General features: G+C 43.8%; 1 protein-coding gene across 1 annotated transcript in view; it reads left to right on the top strand.

The window, feature by feature from the left end:
* uvrag (UV radiation resistance associated gene) overlaps positions 1-19,061 on the top strand; it is an 81,290-nt gene extending 62,229 nt beyond the window's left edge. The window contains exons 14-15 of the mRNA XM_010746872.3: positions 8,712-8,803; positions 16,457-19,061. Of these exons, the coding sequence (XP_010745174.2) occupies positions 8,712-8,803; positions 16,457-17,297 (933 nt within the window). The 3' untranslated portion in view covers positions 17,298-19,061. The remainder of the gene's footprint in view (positions 1-8,711; positions 8,804-16,456) is intronic.
* The last annotated feature ends 1,421 nt before the right edge of the window (positions 19,062-20,482 follow it).

The raw sequence follows: 20,482 nt of genomic DNA, 5'->3' as shown, positions 1-20,482 counted from the left end.
CACGTGAGTGTTGGGTTAACTTGGGTTCTTAAACATCTTATAGTGATAAGGCCTCTGCTAAAGTCAATAACTTAGTCAAACACCATAATCTTAAGCATACTGCTCCACTATCTGCTATCTAATCGTCTTAGAGGTGTGGATATGTTTATGAAAGTGAACAACTTCTAGGCCTCTGAGACTCTAAATGACAAGTTTCAGGCTTTAATGAAACCTTTTCTACCCCTCATATAATTTTAGCGTTGCTCTAATTATCTCGCTCACATGCCTAATTGTGAATATTAGATTTTATGTGCCGGGAGATTAATTCCAGGCCTCTTAAAGATGATAGAGGCCGATAAAAGCGGTAAATTATTAACCCGTGACTTTCATCCGACACAGACACAGTCCTGTTACATCCCTTCAGACAACTGTTAACAGTTAGCTCCTCTTCAGTCGTGCTGGTCCCTTTGAACGTCCCTTACTGTTGCTCTGTACACTTCCTCGTTTACACTGAGTGCTGCTCGGCAGAAGAATGAGCTTTGATCGCTACAACCTGAAAGTGTTCTTTATCTTGTTTTCCTACGACCGCTAAAAGCTCGTATCTGAAAATATTCCTGTTTGAATTTGAAATCCATCATAAACAATCTGGAGCCGGTGTTTGTTTTATCGAGAGTCTTATTTAGAGTGAAATCTAACTGTAATTAATTTTCGCCCCGGCTCACATGAGTTATTCTTATTTATCGCTCGTGTTGACACATTTCTGGAGTTGACGGCCGCGGTTTATCAACCGGTCAACACTGAACAGTGACACGAAATCTGATAATGACTTCGAAAGGCTCGATCCGACTTCTGTCCGATCGCTGCTGGTTCAGTGGAAACCCCGCGTCACCGGTGGACTCCGCGGCTTCGTGTTTGTCTGAGAATTTTGATTTGAAATTACTTCATCGCTGCTTGTGAGTTCCCATACAGCTGCTTGTGTTGGAGGTTTGCTTCCTCTGAACATTTTTATGAAAATAAACTAATGTGATACTTTGTTGATCTGTCTTTTCTCTTTCTGTTTGCCCTTTGGAGCGTTTGAAGCCACGCCATTTGGATGAACAATAATTATTCTAACCATTAGGCCACTGCCCGAGCCACAATGTTGAAGTATCAACATTTCAGTATGCCAATGATTTAATTATAAGCGCTACTAATAACCGTATCTCAAAATTGATCATGGAAACTATAGAAAAACCTTGTGCGAGTCACATATAAGACAGCAGGGATTCTTCTCACACTAAATATGTGGGAAGATATTTTCTGCTGTAAGCAAACGCGTGTGGTGTTTATGAATCCAGATTCCCAGTTTGGCTGCACGATGATGACTGTGGCGCGTATACAAGGCCAGAAAACTGCTCAAGAGTTTAAGGGAAGTGAGTTTCTGCTGTGAATGAATTATATGACTCTAGCCAGACTCAAACAACTTTTCAGCCCCGCTTTGTATATTTATTGAGACACATGAAAGGCTCCAGTCATTAATCAAGTTGGATTTCATATTTCACGCTGTACCACATGATGTTTTGAGGTTTTGAGCCCCGAGGGGTTTTACCTCTCACTGTCCAGCATGAAACTGACTAGCCAATAACAACCAATAACGGCTCTAAATAACACCAAATGTAAACAGGAAGGAACACAAACAAGAATTATCAAATTATTCTCTCGTAAAACATCTTTGCAATCACTCCTTCACTTCATCACACAGCGTCCATCTGCAGCCATTTTGTATGCATCCCGGGTCAACATCTCGCTGTAATTTATTTAGTGGATGAGTGAAGGCTGCTCAGTGAGTTTCATTGTGCGCCCACGATAAGACAGATGGGCGGAATCATAGACGCACCGCACTGTAGCAAACATAATCAACCATTTCGAATCCACCAGTGAGCTAGAAAGAGCTCTGCAGAAGAGGGGGGGCGATCCTGTGTATTATAAATCAGATGAAGCTCTGCAAAACAAGGAGAAGAAAAAATACACGGAAGAAAATGTTGATAAGAACAGCAACTTTAATCTCACACACAATATATATACACATTACTGTTCTGGCCTTGGTAAATGTTTCAGTATGTATGTGTACGTCTTCAACCCTCGTTTTAAGGAATGCAACCGCAATCCTGGGATTTTCGTAAAGTTGCCAGAGGAAGACATGGTTCAAAATATGGCTGTCGGTTTGTTCTCATGCTGTTTTATTCCAAGTTAAGCAGACTGTTTGGAGAGAACAACTGAATTTCTCAATGACACTGATTAGTTTTCAGTCCAAGCTTAACAAATATATTATACCATGTGTCATTTTCAGTGAGCTCTTGACTCTTTATCTTTTTGGATTCAAACTTTTTATACCCAAATTTGAGCCGACTCACTGCCGGCTTCTCTGAGAAGTTAGTCAGAAATGAATCAAGCATAACATTCAACCACTAAAATAAAATAAAAAAAACTATAATTTGACGTTTTAATAAACGATAAGAAACGATTTTGGTGATGACCAATGCTGTTAATTTTGGGGCAGCTGGCCTGTGGTCTGTTTGAGGTAGGAGATGTGGAAGAATTGTGTGCATATTTTTGTAATTATTTGTTTGTTTTATTTCTTATTTTCTTGGTCTGTTGCTCATAGCTGGCTGGCACGGCGGTGCAGTGGTCTCATAGCAAGAATGATCCTGGTTTGAACCTTTGAGTTGGCTTCGGCTTCCTCCCACAGTCCAAAGACATCCAGACATGCGTTTGAACGGTTGTTTGTCTCTGTTTATCCGGTGGTGAACTGGCGACTTGTCCAGGCTGTACCTCACGTCTCGCCCTAAGTCAGCTGACCCCAGCGACCCTGATGAGGATAAGCGGTTACAGAAAATGGATGGATGGTTGCTCGTAGCTACAGGCGCGGCAAAAGGGAAGTTCATGTTTAAACAGCAGTTGCTGTGGTCACTATCTGGTTTTCACTTTCCAGGTCAGCTGCAAGTCAACAAATTTCTTCCCAATGTTCAAAGTAATAGTGAAGCTTAGCTGTGTTATGTTGTAGGTTTGGGGTTAAAATAAATATACTGCATAACACAAAAACTAATGAGGTCTGGCTTTGCAGCTTGGCCACCAATGATAACGCCAATGCTGGACGAGTCAAACTGTTTATTGAAATGTCAAAACAGTAGATCAGACGGAAATCTCCGTTTATGTAAATACAATGTCCTAACGTTTGCACCGTATCAGCCTAGTGAGGTGAACACGTTGTTTATTTCCCTTAAAGCCGGAGCCTTTCGAAGACGACAACAAATCTGTCTCAAACGGGGAAAAGAATACGTCGATCAAAAGGCCTTGAGCTTATGTGAGGCTCTCGGAGCTGTAAACAAAAACTAAAAGTAATTGGATCGACGTGCCACTGTGTGAGCGGGTGGTATGAAAACAAAGAGCCATAATGAGAGGATTACTGGAAAGAAAGAACATGCATACACACATTGTATGACTCACTATAATGAGAGGACCAAAACTTCACCTGCTGCCATGAGGGAAAAAACTTTGGTGCTTTGCAAGTCTAGTGTGAGGGAATGTGTGCAGTGGGCATGCAAATCTGTGGCAGCGGTTGATAGCTCCTTGGTGGTGAACAAAACATGAACTTCATGCGGAACATGTGGTTTTCATGCACCAGCCAAACGGCTCCAGAGGACACTGCCTATGCCCAAACGCTGCTCTCAAAAGCCAATTCACTGTTGGGTTATTGACCATTTTATTGCATGAGTCACTTGGAATCTTTTTGAATGGCTCGTGTACAGTACCACCCGTATCATTACAATCAGAGCAGCACATTAAAGCCTATCACAGTTTTTATGCTCATTATAATAACGCAATTTCTAAAAAAAAAAAACTGGTGAGTCGACTGTGCCGCTTGACTGAACGCTTTGTTCATGTGCAGCACAATCGGACACTGTTAGCTCTGGCTTAATAATTAACATCACAGCGTCCAGGCAATGATAGAAGTGACAGGAACTGTTTGCGTAATAAATTAGTCCGGATTAATGTGCCGAATTTATTGCAGGATATTTTGCGTCATTCACCTCTTTATAACATTGTTTTTACAGCTTATTTTTTTTATTCCCTGTTCACGAGTTCGTCATCTTAACGAGAAGAAGCACGACCTTGAAATTGTCAGTGGCAGGTTATGTCCCACAGCTCCGGATCTCTACACATGAAGTCTACGCATGGAGACTAATGTCTGGATCAACCTCAGGGTCTCTGCTGAAGTATCCAGTCCACAGTTTGACCAGAGGCATGTCAGAGGGAGGAACACCTGGTTAGCCCCTCTGTAACAAGCTGTCATAGGACCTAATGAGCTCCCTGATTATCTTCCCAAGGGAGTATGTAAAACCGATGTACTCTGTAAAATAACCGTTTCTATTTTTACCCCAACGGACAAAAGCCTGCTGATTATAAATCACAGGGTAATTGTCTGTGATGCAGGTCAGACATGCACGAGATACTCCAGAGTTTGATTTTGGAGACTTTTAACCTCCTGATACATGAAACGCAACTCTCCTGACGAAAATATCCTGCGTCCCAGATTTCCTCCGCTGGCCATCTCCAATGACGATGGAAGACCACTTGTCAAACGGTGCACCAGTTGAACTGTTCGGATGTCGGCGTTGACAAGCAGCGGTGACCTCATAAAAGGCTCGGATGAAGGGGGAGGAGGTGTGTTTTGTGCTTTGTTACCTGGGGCAGCCTCCCACACCACATCATCAGCAATCAACCTCAAAATTCTCCGCAGCCCGCCCACATTCGCGGTTTGATCTGACGGTGATTAGTACTGACAAACTCAGGGAAACAGTAATACGTGGCATAAGCCAGGCTGTGTTTGTTTAGCCGCTGTACAGAGCTCAGGCCAAACAAGCAGGTTTTGCCAAATGATGGGTGGCATGTACTGTAAACTGACTGGTTCCCGCCGGCTCTAGTCAGTTTGAGTGTTTATGTGTGGTCATGGCTCCAGTGGATTGGCAGGCTGGAGCTGTATACACTGCCACATTCTTTGGGCTGTTGTTGAGCTTTATCTTTTGAGATTGATGAGGATGAGTCCCCAAATTCTCAAATGTGACGGGTCAGTTGCGCCCAACCTCTAAACTCTCACACGCACTCATACCAAACCTTGCAGTCATACCAACTGATTACATATGCTGTGGAGCCTCCCAAAAAAAAAAGGCCTCAGCGGGTTTTTGTTGAATAGGTAAACAGGGGAAAAAAGGGAGTGTCCAGACACAAAGGTGTGAGCAGCGACGAGGCGACCTGGCCGGATCTGTTTCAGTATGTCATCATGTGAAAGAGCCCCGGTGGGTGCCCCCACTCCACTCCACCCCTCCTCCCCTCCCATCCGACTCCTCTCGCCTTTCAGCCGTCCTCAATGGGCCCTGGGAATTTCTCACCACGATCTGGTTAGCCCCATTACAAAGAACCCCGTGGCCAGCTTGAAAGCGCTCTTCCATACACATACGCGCAAGCACGCAAAGGACTCCAGCAACATTCATCACAAAGATGTATGAAAGGGAAACTGGAAATGACAAGCTGTCTCAAGTGGACTGATTCTGAGCAATTTGTATCATCTGGTCTGGAGCTGTTGACATAGAAACACTCAGAGATTGTTTTTGTTTAAAAGATACTCATTTTCCTGGGTTGCGGACTCTAAATCGGGCACAAATTTTCATTCCTGGTTGTGTGCAAAGAGAAATCTGTTTGGCGTGTCAATTACAACACATTTGCCTCATATCATTTACAGCACATTTCCGAAGACAGGTTTGGATTTACAGACCAGAATCTAAACCTTTCCCGCTCAGTTTGTTTCCATCCTACAATGAAAGCTTTCATGGCACCGACAATTGGAAACCCAGCCTCGTATCATTAAGCCCGCCTCACACATTTCTTCCTCTTTTACAACATTCTCTCTTCCCCCCTTTTTCCTCCAGATGACACCGCCGGGTCACTAATGTTTTTCTGCTTGTCTCTAGCGAGTAGTGAAGAAGGGAGGGGGGTTGATGGTTGCATATTTGACAGCCAGCTTCCAGGATATATGCCTTCCCAGGACGAAGGCCACGAGCAGCACACATACAGTACACTCTGAGAAGAAACCTAATGCAGCTTCCACCAGGGAGGGCCAGACCAGTTTATGAATATTGATAGAGTCTGGCTGGCTGAGTGCTGGGTCAGCTGTAGGGCTGCAGTATTCAGGCTTTCTAAACTGTCTGAATGTGTTTAACACATCTCGTTACATGGACAGCGTGAAGCAGCAGTCACTCAGCGCTGGTGGCTCTGCGCTGCTGCCAACCAGACACTTAAGCTAAAGTGTTGTTGGTGCCCACTGGCAGAGATTTGGCAAAAGCCCACGCGAGCATACAGTAAACGCAGGTAGAGCTATGAATTCTCCCGTGTTGGCTTCTCGGAAGCATATATTATGGATAACGGTGGGCCAACCACATTCCACGCAGGAATATTAATCATCAACACATGAGCTTCCCGGTATTTTTTTATTTTTTAATCCTGCACAACAAGCTCAGTAGTAGCGAAGCACGCCTGGAGCAAGCAAGTGATGTCACCCATCACTCTCTTGTCTTCACCCATATCCAGTTTCTGCGCGCTGCACGCTTGGTAAAATCTCCTAACATAAGGAAAACAATGGGAGGCGCATACACTAATGCACACTCATGCTCTCACTCTCTCCCACACACTCTCCGACATACAGGCGTGTAATTTGACATAGGGCTCCTTTCAGACACGCAGTGTGGTTATTACGCACACTTCAGAGCTCAGGCCTAGTAATGGGACATAACGATAGCATTTTGTTAGAAAGAAAGCGTGCAGTGTATCCAACAAACACTGTTTACTTTTGCTGAAGGCATAATATTTATTCTTTGCTTGTATCTGATTTACGATTTCTGATTCATACTTTGTAGTCCGTAACCTTGAGATTTACATGCGATTGCGATTTTCCTTTTTTTTTTTTTTTTTTTTTAGTATCTGGCCACAGAACAAGCACCCCCCCCCCCTGCCCGATGTTGCTATGCTCTTTCTGTTTCTAAACTGGTGGTGTTATTGATCTTGGCCTACTGTTTCAAACCCAATTCCGTTCAGCCGGCCCTGTGGACAGCGTAGCGCCGTCACTCGGTCAGACCCTGAGGTTTACTCTGAGCCATGAATGGATCTCTATGTTGTTCTCGTAGGTTTTTGGACCGTTCCATCACCAGCTGGGTTTGGAGGCGACACCCCCCCCCCCCCCCCCCGCCTCCCTTGTCCAACTCCCTCAATCTGAGCTTCTTTTGATAAAAGCCCTCCTCTGATAATGTCATTACTGTTGTTTGAATGGATCCCCTAACAGACACAAAAACCATCTGAGGCCAGGACACACACATGCGCAAACACAACTGGAACATTGATGCAGACCTGTGAGCACTTTGGTGCATGTCACGCACATACCGTACTGTTCATATCATACAGTTTACTCATTATTCTGGCAGCAGTCTAATCTAGTGTTCTGCTATTTTATGTTGAGTAGAAAATTGACACACACACGCACATTTTGGCTTGTCTTTACTTGTCGTATGCCATTAATCTGTCAGTACAAGAGCCACTATGTACCACAGCGGGGTGTTTGAATGAATATTACAACATTTACCACAAGAAAACAAGTGTTTTGAGGGTTGCAGATAGCCTGAAAACTATTTCTCTCCTCATAAATTGTTAAACAAAACTCTCAAAAGCAAATGTGACCTTTTGCCCTCGGAGGCTTGAACTTTTTTTCCCTCTCTGTAATTCCTTTATTGTCATGTCACTCATCCATTATGTGCTCTTGTATGAAGAAGCAATGCGTTATCCTGAGTTAGTGGCGTGTCAAAGTCATGTGCGCTTCATCTCTTAGCCTGAAGTGTGTGTGTGTGTGTGTGTGTGTGTGTGTAAAAAATCTGAGTGGTTGCCGTGGCACCCGAGTGGAAACAAAACAGATGTCAGCTGGTGCAGCTAGTGTGTGTGACAGAGGGGCCTCAGAGGAGATAGGCTGGACGTGCGGCATGATGCTCCTCTGCTGTTCACTAATATAGGTTAAATAAACTCTCCGGGACTGGACTTGGCTTGCTGTGACATCCCTCAACTGTTAGAGGAGACATTTCTGGCACCAGAGCTGCAGTTTCAAGGTGGCCTTGTTGGGGTTTCATTGGATTTTATTCTATCATCATGAAATAAAGCGCTGTGGTACAAGGGAGGGAACACTCAAGGCCAAATTTAGTAGTAGGTCTACTGACAGGAGAGGGAGAGATCATGGGAGAATGTAAAAAGGGGTCTCTCATGTGCTTTCTGTGCCCCAGTTTGTCCAGATGTTTTAAACAGCGAGTTTGATTTTTTCCTGCCACCCGCATCTCATCCCCTGTCTTTCCACACACCTTACATATTAGCACACACGCCTGTTATCAGGGAAGGATGCCCATTGTGTGTCCAGATGAGTAATAGTCCGATGGGGAGAGTAGAAATGTGTCACGGTGAAAGAATGTAGACTTCAGACCTCTCCTGTAGGTGGTATTTCTTTTCTTCTCTAAACGACATCCAAACATGGAGAATGTGCATACGTGTCTAAGTGATTTGCTGTAGCGCTGTCCCACCGCACACCATATGCAGGGCTGCAGGATATAAGATGTGGTAGGTTGTCTGAGGTTAATGATACAGTGTGTGTTTCCTTTTTCTTGCAGCTGAGATATCAACATGGCTTGACCACCCCGGACCTGCAACAGACGCTACCCAACTTGAAAAACTTCCTGGAACATGGACTGCTGGTCCGATGGTAAGAAATAAAAGAAAAAGGAAGGAGTAAATAATAATATATCAAAGGTCCTCGACAGGTTCTTTGAGGTATCCCGCAACTAGTAGATATTAGATCTCTTTCAGATTGTTCTCATAGTTGTGTGTATCTGTTTTTGTATCTCTTCTTCTTCTGACAGACAAATTACTCTTCTGACAAGGCCCTTTGTGATGATGTATCACCTCTAAACATCATCAGCACCTCTGCGCTTTAACAAAAATAGTGTTTGATGAGATTTGCAGAAGCCACTTAGTCCCAGCGAGGTGGAATGCTTAGATCTCTCTCTCCTCAACGGTCTTATGGCCTTTAAGTAACCCTTCTCTAAAACCTACGAGTCGGTCTGTGTCAGACTGCAGCTCCACTGCCCTATAAAAGAGAAAGCTGTCTTTGATCTCCACTCCTCTCCCAGGGTCAGCAAAGGGGAAAATGTGTATTACACACATTAATTGAATAATCTTTTGTTTTGAAAGGAAAGAAGCCATGAAAAGCCCGAGCTCTCAAATCAGCCCTCTACCTCCCTCCCCTCCTTAATGGGAAGTGGAAGGGCCCAAAGATAGATGAGATGAAAGCATAGGACTGCTAACCCTGAAGCTATGTGTGTGTGTGTGTGTGTGTGTGTGTGTGCACATGCGTGGAAGTTTTTTAAAGAAGTGGAGGTGGGAGCGTTGCAGCTCTACAGTGGCTCGCCACAGCCACACTCCTGTACAACAACGAGACCGCAGGGACGGGAACAAAAGCTGTCCTGCAGAACTGAGCTGACTCCGAAATCATCAGCTGAGAATCGAGAACGCTGCCTTTCTCATCAGCTCGAGGAGCGCTGAGCTTTGAAAAGCATACACAGAGATCATTCATGTGCAGTTACATGATATAGAGCTCTTCTATATTTAGCAACACCTTAAGGGAGTAGTTCAACATTTAAGGGAAATGCATACTGCTCTCATTTCTGTACATAAATAGCAGAACGACTGGAAGCAGGGGGAACAGATTGCTTGGGGCTCTGTCCGTATACCGTGCAGTATATATAAAAGTACGCTAAAATCACAGTGTTACAGTGGTTAAACTTGCCCTCCACATCATAAGAGCGTGCATAATGCACCTTCAGCATATCTTTTCAACGATGAGGATGACTGCTTCATAATTCCCTTTTAATAAGGAGGATATGCATTGATTTCTTTCCGATATTAGTTCCAGTCTTCCTTTCACACACAGTTTCCAGCGCTGCGATGCACCTTTTTGAAATTTGGACGTGTAAAAATGGCAGCTGCAGGTAATTACCCTTATAGGCCGGCGTGTAAAAGCCTAATCTGTTTCCTCTATCCTTCCTTGCCACCTCTTTCTTCCTTCCACGCATCCAAACAGGGATGATGTGATGAAGGATATGACTGAGGGCTCCGTTTCCAGAACAGATTTGGAAATAGTTCCTCCCTCCATGTAGAACTAATTCAGCGTGCTTCCAGTCTGCAGGGAGAACCTTTCCCAAAGTGCCAACACTAACACAATGGGAGCATAGCGGGTTCATGTTGGACATTTTTCTACAGACTGGATGGGATAACTGAGGAAAAGCAGAGTGCATGTAGGAATATAGGAGTGTATGACACGGCATGACATTTCTGCACAGATACGATGCTCGTCTGGCGTGCCGATGATCATATCTTTATACGTCTCCAAACAGCACTGTCTCAGAAACACATCATAACATGTCATAATATATACAGTCCAGCTCCGGTGAAAAATGGGCAGTATAGGTTTTTTTAATCTTGCTGAAGGATAAGAAACAGCGGAAAAATGGTGAATCTATTACCAAGAGGCAGACAGAGACAGTACCAGAAACCAACTCTTTGTAAACTGTACAGTCTGCCGAGATCAAAGCAAACGCATTCAACATGCTCCCATTTGCCGCTCCACATCCGCTGAGGGCCTGGCAGAGGTTCACAGGCCCTTAATCCCACTCCAGTGCCTGGAAGCAGGGGGCTACGTACACTGGGGGGTGGGAGAGAGAGAGAAGGCAAGGTGTGGCAGAGCGCCTGGCCAGGCAGATTCAACACTGCAGCTGGAGGATGTGAACCTCCCTGAAGACCCCCATAGTTAGTGAAAAGTTAGCAAAATCACGTTGGTCCCTCTTGTGTTACATGATGCACGCAGAGGGCCGCGATATTTAGACAGCTGCAGGCTTGTCAGTGAAAGATAAAAGCACATCGTCTCAAATTTATATGCCGTAAATAAGCATTTTGCAAGCTACATTGACAGTTGTCTCATAGAATTACTATATTTATAACAATTTAGAAGGATAAATCAAGAATATTTCTTTTTTTCCCCATTCATGTTATATTCTGTGGAGGTACACTGGTTCTCCAAATACCAATTCCTCCTTAACCTCTGGGTATAATAATGTCATCCCCATCCCATTTTCTCTCCCTCTTTAAAGCGTTATTCTAAGAAAGGACATTACTATAAAATAAGAGCTTTTATTTTTTTTAAATGTAACTTTTAAATCATCTAAAATTGTAGGAACTTACAGAGTACAGTACTTTTTTTATCTGTTCAGTAGCAGCAGTAGTCTGAATGAATTTCATGGCAGGACACATTCATACATCATCAATGTGTCCGTCCACGTTAAAGTAATTTGTTACGGTGCCCATCGTGACAGTTTGAAGGAATAAACAATACCCCTGCTTTTTTACTACTGTTCACCACAGGGCTCATGTTTTCACATTCATGGTGGATATAAGAAAACTCAGTTAAGGCTACTTGACTAAAAACTAAAACATGTGTTCATCCATATGTTTTAGTTGATATCTGTCAGTGAGGAGCAGTCATGGCGCTCCAGCAACGATCATAGAGCCAATGACATGAGGAGCAGTTGGATTTTATTACCATTCCCCCATCATTATGCTAAAAGTATTTGTTTATTGGTTTATTTTAGGGACATTGTACATTTACAGGGCAATAATAAAATGAGATAAGAATAATCGTATTAGTTTAATAAAAGAAAAAAACAACATACAACACATGAAAAGCATTGAAATAAGAGCATTGTGCTGCATTTGTAGACACTCATTCAAAGAAATAAAAGCACGGATGTAAAATCCACGAATCACCCAGGCACGATGGCAGGACTTGCATGCAGGTACATAGAGACAGACGAGCAAGATGGCGATAGGTGAGTGCGGACAGCACAGACAGGCCGAGGAGCAGTGGGATAATACGTTCCCCTCCTGCTACACTTGTCGTAATTGATACCCAGTTTATGCTGACAAAGTGTCTGAATGGAGGAGGAGCTGAATCATGTATAATCTTGTATGTTTATTACATTACAGTGGTATCGATCTTCTCATCCAAACTGAAGCGAGCGGGTGAATTTCCTAAAATGCCATTCATTCGTTTTCTTTCAATGAAAACTGTCAAAGCTGTAGTAGATTACCTTGTAGCCAAGGCAAAATGTTAAGTGAATGCTGATATATTATTATAATCCTAAAATAAACTATCACAGAACAGCAGCTCCATGTTTTGCTCAAAATAACTGCTGTTACAAACGAACATTTGATTTTAATTCACATATCATTTTAGCATTTTTTTGTCGCAGGAACAAAAGTATTAACCGTGTAATAGATGTAATATGTCAGAGAACGCATCACTGAGCGCTGTGAGAGTGTTTATATCATCAGCTTGTTGATCGTGTTGCACATGCTGCGCTGTGGTGAAGTCCCTGGCTTCAAAGGCCAGACAGTCAATAAGTCCTACCCTGTTAAAGCAAAAAGAAAACTTAGCTTCCACCGCACAGCACATATCAAATTTTTAGTAATGTTTGCTCTTGTAGTTTCACAGGGATTTCCCTAAACCACATCAAACGACCAAACCTTATCTGCCGTTGTTTGTTTTGGCCCCGAAATCGTGGCTCCTTAGCAGGATTTGGATATGAACAGGGGCATGTTGCGAAGCCTGTCGGGGGATTAGACAGTGGAAAGGTCTGGCTTACTGAATTCCTGAGTCGGCCTGAAATATGCCAGGTTTTACATCAGCAGTGGAAAGGAAGAGAGCAAGCTTCACTCCTCCAAAAAAAGCCTTGGAGGAGTGAAGACTATTTCTGGCTCGGCATGTCAACTTTTCTGCTTGATGATTTAGACAGAGGCCTCGTACTGTAGCAGCATTTACAGTGTGCAGTGAAGATGTTGTCAGGATAATGCAAGAGAGACTGGGGCCCAGTGAAACCTAAAAACACGCAACCGGCAGGTAGCTCGAGCTGCCAGTGGAGGGAACCCATCACTACACATCTGTGTATCATACATTAGGGATGAGCAACAGACCTTTTTCCCATCAGTATGGTATGTCGAGCTGCTATCGTGAATTCACTTTGCTCATCATGAATGCCTGAAGCAAACCCAGCCTACACAGGAAGTCCAAGATCTCAGCCCTCTATATAAGTCCCAACCTCATTAATATTGTATGTAATGGAATAATTTCCTCACATGGATCAATAGAATATTTATTATTGTTAATACTGTTATTAGTATCAGTAGTAATTGTCAGCAACATTTGCCAAAGCTCCAGCCATTTCAGCAGAAAGTTAAAGTAAATATACTTAGGATGAGGAATGCCAACGATGTGCCCAATTACACCATTACATGCACAATAACAACTTCTAGAGAACCACATCATCTAACAGGGCAGGCATCAATTAATGTATGTGTCATGACTCAGAGATGCCTGGCAAACAAATCAAGAATATTTAAACCAAATGTTTAAATGTTTTGTTTTGTTTCTAACAAAACTAAGAGAGTCTACAGCTACACTGTTGTACTAAATGCCAGCTGGTAAAATAGCCACAAAATGTTACCATGCTGATGCCAAGCAGGTATAACGTTCAACATTTTTAGTTAAGTTTTAAACTGGTTATGATCCTAGAGGAATCACCAAAGTAGTAGCAATTTATCCTGATGGGGGCATGAATATGTTTAGAAAATTTCATGGCAATGCATCCAATAGTTGTTGAGATCAGTTCACAAAAATTGTGTACTACATGATGACGCTTGAGAAAAAAATCAGGGGATTACCAGTCTTTAGGGTTTATCCTCTGGGACCATGAACATCATGTTTTTACGAATCTTATCTGTAGACAGATTGTACTTGTTGTTCCCTAGAACAGTAAATGCTGTTCCTGCTAGAAAAAATCAGTCAGGGTGATTAGAAATTAGTAGGGTTCATCCTCTGGGGACCACGAATATATGTCTCAAATATAACGACAATAGCCGGAGAGCTCTTGTATCTGACTAAAGAGTTTCGTTCCACCTATTTCCAAGAACTACTTGTTAGAATGATTGATGCAAGGATAAGAACAATTCGTAACGGCGATGACATAAATGTTTATGAAGAATATGAAAAATCTCCTGCCGTGTACAAAGAATGTGAACAAGACACTGCCATGAAGTTAGCTCAGTATTTGGCCTTATTCCGTAAGAAGAACGCTGTATGAGTTCCAGCTTTTTCTCAAACAACTTTAGGAAGTGTTTTTCAGCAGCCCTGTCCTCCCACCGCCCTTAATCGGCACTCACAGTGGCCATACATGTGTAGCCTAATTGCCCACATTTAAAAAACATGTCATCAGTATAACAGTTAAAATGTTGCAAGAAAAAAAATGTTATGACTGCCCCGAGGTTTGCTTGGCTGAAGTCGTCACTGTGACACACCCAGTCTGCTCTGTTACTCATACAACTGCCGCACAGTTTGACACAAATGTTAAGACCTAACCCAGAAACCAAGTGGAACAAAATACCACGGTCCAAATACGAAATTCCTCATTATAAGAAAAGACTTGTGTGGTGACCATGTGATTTTATGCCAGTGTCAATAATACATTTGTTTGTGGCATAGATGAACAGCTAAATTCAAGCCAAATGGATTAGACGAGAGAGAGCCAGCTGGAGGGAGGAATGGAAGAAAATGCCGATGGACGATAATTAAAATCAAAGTCATCTAATCAGCCGCGATGGTTCAGGACATCGCTCAGTCAAGCTAAAAGACGTGGTAGTCACTTACTAGCTCGTTATAGATGATGCATGGAAACTTTAAACTTTTTCGCTCAGTACCAGTCGTCTCATGTTCTCAAACCTGCGTTTGTGTTTCAAAGAGTCTGAACCACATTTTCCACTTACTTAAATGATAATTGACTTCTCATGACATCTGTCTTTATTCCTCTCTACTGAATCTGAAATTTTTTGGACTGGCTTCCAAGGAGCACATGATGGTTTCATTTATAAAAAAAAAATAAAACAGATATGTGTTTGAGATGGCATACCATTCAACTTCAGGCATCCAAGAAAATTAGGTGTTAAAGAGCGCATTGTTTCCATCTCGCCCCTAAAAATACTTTTCTGCTGAATTAAACATGCTCGTTAACGGGGACAAGCGAAAGCTAGTTGTATTAAATGATGTGTTTTGATGGACGTGTGCCGCCAAGTAAAGAGAAACACCCTCACAGGGTCAAGTCATTACCCTGTGCTTTTATTTTCTTAACCCTGACCTTGGCGGGGGCCATTTAACATTTACATCTGCATGCCTCCAATTAGCTTTAAATGTTAGCCATGTACAAGTTGTTACCAAAGGCACACTGTACCTTTAGACGATGGATGGTTCTCATTTACTGTATCGCAGCCACTTTGAAGTCTGACAAGTTTCCCTTAAAACTAGACAGTGCTCTCGACTAGTGTCCCGCCTGTGAACCTTGTCCACAGACACAGACCACCTCGACAGTGTGCCGGCATGGGGTCGAGGTCAGGGTTTTTTTGGGTTTTTTTACAAGCTGTCATGTGTTTAATGGTGAAACTGTCCATCAGACGGCGACAGCCACGACACAATAAATGCATACATCAACCGGTGCCCCCCCCCCCCGACAACGATGTGACGAGGGTATTAGTGCCAAGTAGCAAGCGACAGGAGAAAATTTACAAGGACATCAATTACGGCTGCACGTCCAACTCAACAGGCAAGAGATTTGTCCTCGGCCCTTTAACCAGCACAGGTGAATCTCCAGAGAGCGCCGGGAGGCCCCCGTGCTTCACCTTTGACCCTGACAGTACACAGCGCCGGCTCCTGAGATTGCGGAATGGTCACGTTAAGTAGGCTGCTAAGTAGTCCGGTGATCTTGGCCTTGGCTATCGGAAGAGGCAGTGGAGGCCCCCATTTAAGTGAATTTATGGCTGCAGAACTGGAGTTGGGTGGGGTGTCCCAGATCCTGAGTCTGTTATCTGTTATGGAGGAAAATGGCTGACATACTTGGGTGGACGCCTGCTGTGTGCTTCCAGTCAGCAGAACGTGAGCGTATTCTCACAGGCTGCATAAATGTTTTCTGAATGTTGTAAGGTGGAGTGATTTACAAAGTGCTGCAGCTGTCTCTCTCTCTCACTCCTGGATCAGGGGAAAAGGAGTGAGGGTGCTTTGGGGTGGAGGGATGCTAATGTGATCAATGTAGAACCAAAGCCAAATACAACCTGGGTGTCTTTGACCTCCAAGGATGACTTTTCAGTTGGCTGTAGACCTACAAGCTGTAACTCACTTTATCAAAAAAACACCAGAACATGTTGACGTAGTTCGCTTTCATTCATATCTTTGCTTACAGTGTCTTTCCTCTGCTCCTCACAGTGACAGGCACCACGTCTCCAGCTCCATCCCGGTGCCGACAAAGTCTCAGCTCGCTGTGTCTGCCGCCTCGGATATAGGCTACACCTGCCACGCCAACTCCCCAGACAGAGGCCTGAGGAAAAGGGCGAGCTCCGAGGCAGATAAGCCCAAATACAAGCCAACTCCTCCACCCAGCTACGACACAGTGATGGGTGAAGAGCAGCCCTCAGTCAGCCTGGCACCGCCGTCGCCTTCAGCCAAACATCTGTCCTCCTCACTTGACGCCGGCATGGCAACGCTTAACCTGGCCAAGTCGACGGACGCCAACAAGGAGGGCGAGCAGAAGGAAGACAAGGAGGAGGGTGGAGAGACGGCAGAGGAGGCGGAGAGAAGCAGTAGTATCGACAGAGAGAGTGAAGTAGATAAAGAAGAGACTGAAGAGCAACCAGCCGGTAGCACAGTTGCACCAAACTCTTCTACAGTGCAGGACACTGGCGAGGAAACGGTGGGCACTAGTCAGCACACAGGTGCCATGAATGGCTCTTTGGTACCAGGACAGGCGCCTGTTAGCCTGGTCCCAGAGATGCGCTGCTCTGTGGAGCAAGCCGAGGAGATTATGGGCACAGAAGCCACCAGTTTAGGCCTGGGGTTGGGGTTAGGTTTGGGTTTAGGGCTAACAGACGAGGCCCGGCTGGACGACTACCGCTGCATCCCCGTGGACCACGCAGTAGCTGTGGAGTGTGACGAACAGGTGCTGGGCGAGCTGGACGCCGCCGGCTTTGAGGAGTTCTCCAGGCGCATCTATGCACTAAACGAGAACACGTCCAGCTTCCGCAGGCCGCGCAAGAGCTCTGATAAGTGAGGCGGAGGAACTAAAGAGAGAGGGGGAGGCATGAAAAAACTTGCACAGGGGGTTTGGACGAATACAAGGCAGGGACATGAACAAGGGTGTTCGCAGCATCAGAAATCATAGGAGCTTTTCTGGAACAATGACCAATTTGCACTTATTGTAAACATTTCCATAGTAATCTTTTAAATGAAACAGTTCAAAGTCAAGTATTGGGACAGTAAGCTTTACTTTTATTTTGGATTAATATATTTTTTAACAACAAACAGGGACAATGAACCATTATTCAGACATTTTTATTCACAAAACTTAACCAACGTGTGCCATCTGTTGTTCCATAACACATGACACACTTACACTTTGTTTTCAAACCCTTACTGCAATAACAGGCCCTTAATTTCTTGTATTAAACATAAAAAATTTGCATTCATCCACATCCCAGAGTGCAGCCTCGACGTGTCAGGCTGTAAAAAGTGTTTCAACGCAGCACCTCCAGATTGTTTTCTTTAAGCACTGTACCTCAAGTTTCACCTCGAGCTGAGAATGCTCTGTTTGCTTTGGACATTTATCAATTATAGAATCATTAATATAAATTTATTAAGTCATGAATATAAATAGAACACAGAGACTGAATCATCTTCTATCACAGAGCCCGCTGTCCCAGCACTTCCACATTTGACTGTACAAACAAATGTTTAGACGCTTCCCGAGCCTTCATTCAGGGTGCATGACAAGTGTGTGTGCGTGTGCGTGTGCGTCTGTGTGTGTGTGTGTGTGTGTGTGTGTGCGTGTGTGTTTGTGTGTCGGGGGCATCACATTAGCATGTAACCACAGTCCCGCAATCCGGCGATCCCACCAATGACCTCTCCAACATAGCAGACCATAAAGCGAGGTGGGAGCCAGCAAGGCCGATCACAGACTCCCTAAAACTGTGACACGCGGCGTCTCCTCCAGCGCGACCCGCTCCACCCGCCCGTCAGGCTCCGCGGTGGGGGAGAGGGTCGCTGAGTTTCTCCTTCAGGTCTTAAGATTGTGGATCACATGAGTGGCAGGTTGGAGCTTACAGCACATGGCAGGGATACGGTGCAATTGTTTTTCTGTCCATCTCCATGTCCTCTTTAGTTTTTTTTTTTCAATTTTAATGTATCCCATCAAATATTAACATCGATGTTAATGATAAGTCGACTGATTTTCATATTCAGTAAGACGGAAAATTTAATTCTGTGTCTGTGTTTTGTTGGAATGTCTCACTCAGGCTCTACTGGAATTGTTAATAGCAAACGTCTCGATCCCATCGTCTGTGATTTTGTCCCGTGTCGCCACGTTCTGAACGCTTTCTTGCACTGGTATTCAATTATTGCATTTATTTATGTCTCGACAAATGTGTGTGCTTTTTTTTTTTTTTTCAATGAAATCAATATCAATTGTTTTATTTTCCCCTCTCACATGGGTTGTCGCTCATCATTATTATTAATAATATTATTATTATTATTATTGTCACATGTTCGACTGATATCATAACCAGTGTCTGGGTCCTGACGAGGACAGCTGCTTTGCATCGCCTGCCCGTGACAAAGATGGACTCTCCACCCAAGCGGCGCGCTTCGTGTTTCGGATCCAACGCTGTGGTCGCTGACAAGTGTCGTCGTATTTAAAAACTTAAAGATGAACCAATGTTAGATCATTTCCATAAACTGCAGCAAGCGACCATGTACATATACTTTTTGTATGGAGGGTTTTGTTTTTGTTATTAAAGACTTGCAGTCCAATGGCATGGATGTACGTAGCCCCCTTTAAGTTTTCTGCCTATGTTTGTATTTGCGTGGTTGTGCTGTGCGGCAGTGACATGATGATGTATGATGTCATGATGTTTCTAACATGCTGATACTAAGAAGTTACAGTGTTTGCCATGTTTACTGTCCTACTTTAGTGCATTGGCACAAAGGTACGACAGGGTTTGGGTAGACGAGGCCCAGCTGGATGACTTCATCCACCTGGACCATCATCTTGAACAACTGCTCGGTCTCTGTGAAGGTTCTCCGTCATCATCAGGTCATCTTTCTTTTAGAAGGGTTAACTCTGGAGCAGCTGGACTTAGTTGAAGATCCGTGAAGACGTTTCACCTCTCATCCAAGAGAACTTCTTCAGTTATGACTGACCGGTGGGAAAACCCAGGGATTGATAACCAGTCAGAACAACAAGGAGCACTAATGAACCAAGTCGAGGTGAAACATCTTCATGGATCTTCAGTCCAAGTCCAGTTGCTCCAGATTTAACTCCTCTCAAAGAAGAAGTACTTACCCTACTCAAATGCCATTACACATACATTGCGTTCCTCCAATGAACAACCACCTGGCTCTGCAGGGCAATCCAAACTTTTCTCATGGAACATCCTACCAGTTCCTCAAAAAACCTGAAGACCCAGCTCTTCTCTCCAAGCACGACCAACAACTGGACATGTGTGGACACCGGACTGCCTCTTTAATTCTAGGTGAGTGCAATAAGGTTTCCCTTTTTTTAATAAGTTGCTTTAGATAAATCTGAAAGTAATGTAGCCCATATACGTCCAGTTTAATGTCTTACAGGACAAAGAGAAGCAGAAAAATGAGACGCTGGACCCGTCTAACCCCTTTTTTAACAAATTATCAACACAGTCGGAGAGTTATCTTCTCTCTGGTTTTAACTCTTAACATTAAAGATGGCTCTGTTCCATTTGGGTGTCACAGTAACCACCAAACAAGGGCTCACACCTGAATGGAAAGCAGCCTTTATTAATGTTAATGAATGCATCATTAATTACACCTTTTACTGCTTTTTCTTGCCATGTCAAGTGAAAAATGTCTCCTGGACAGTTCGGTCTTGACAAAAAGCCAAACAGATAAAACTCAGGAGAACACCTGCATGGTTACAACTCATGTACTTGTGATTGCGCATAAACAGCAGATATGTTCGTCTTTACCATAGCTGATGTGTTTATGGGTTATTAGGCACTATTTCATCAGTCATCTCGGGACATGGGTAGGACTCCAGGTGCATCCCATCTTTGACCTGCCTGAAACGCATTAATCTGGCAGGTATTAATCTTTAACGGTTTTATATGTTTTTCATCTGTCTGGAAAGTTTTCCATCTGAAATATTTTACTCGCAGCTCAGTTTAATTTAATCAGATCGAAAGCCTTTTGTTCTTTACTGGGCTTTTT

The sequence above is a fragment of the Larimichthys crocea genome, chromosome XXII, assembly GCF_000972845.2.
Source record: "Larimichthys crocea isolate SSNF chromosome XXII, L_crocea_2.0, whole genome shotgun sequence".
Taxonomy (NCBI): Eukaryota; Metazoa; Chordata; class Actinopteri; family Sciaenidae; genus Larimichthys; species Larimichthys crocea.
This window is presented reverse-complemented; position numbering and strand designations above follow the sequence as displayed.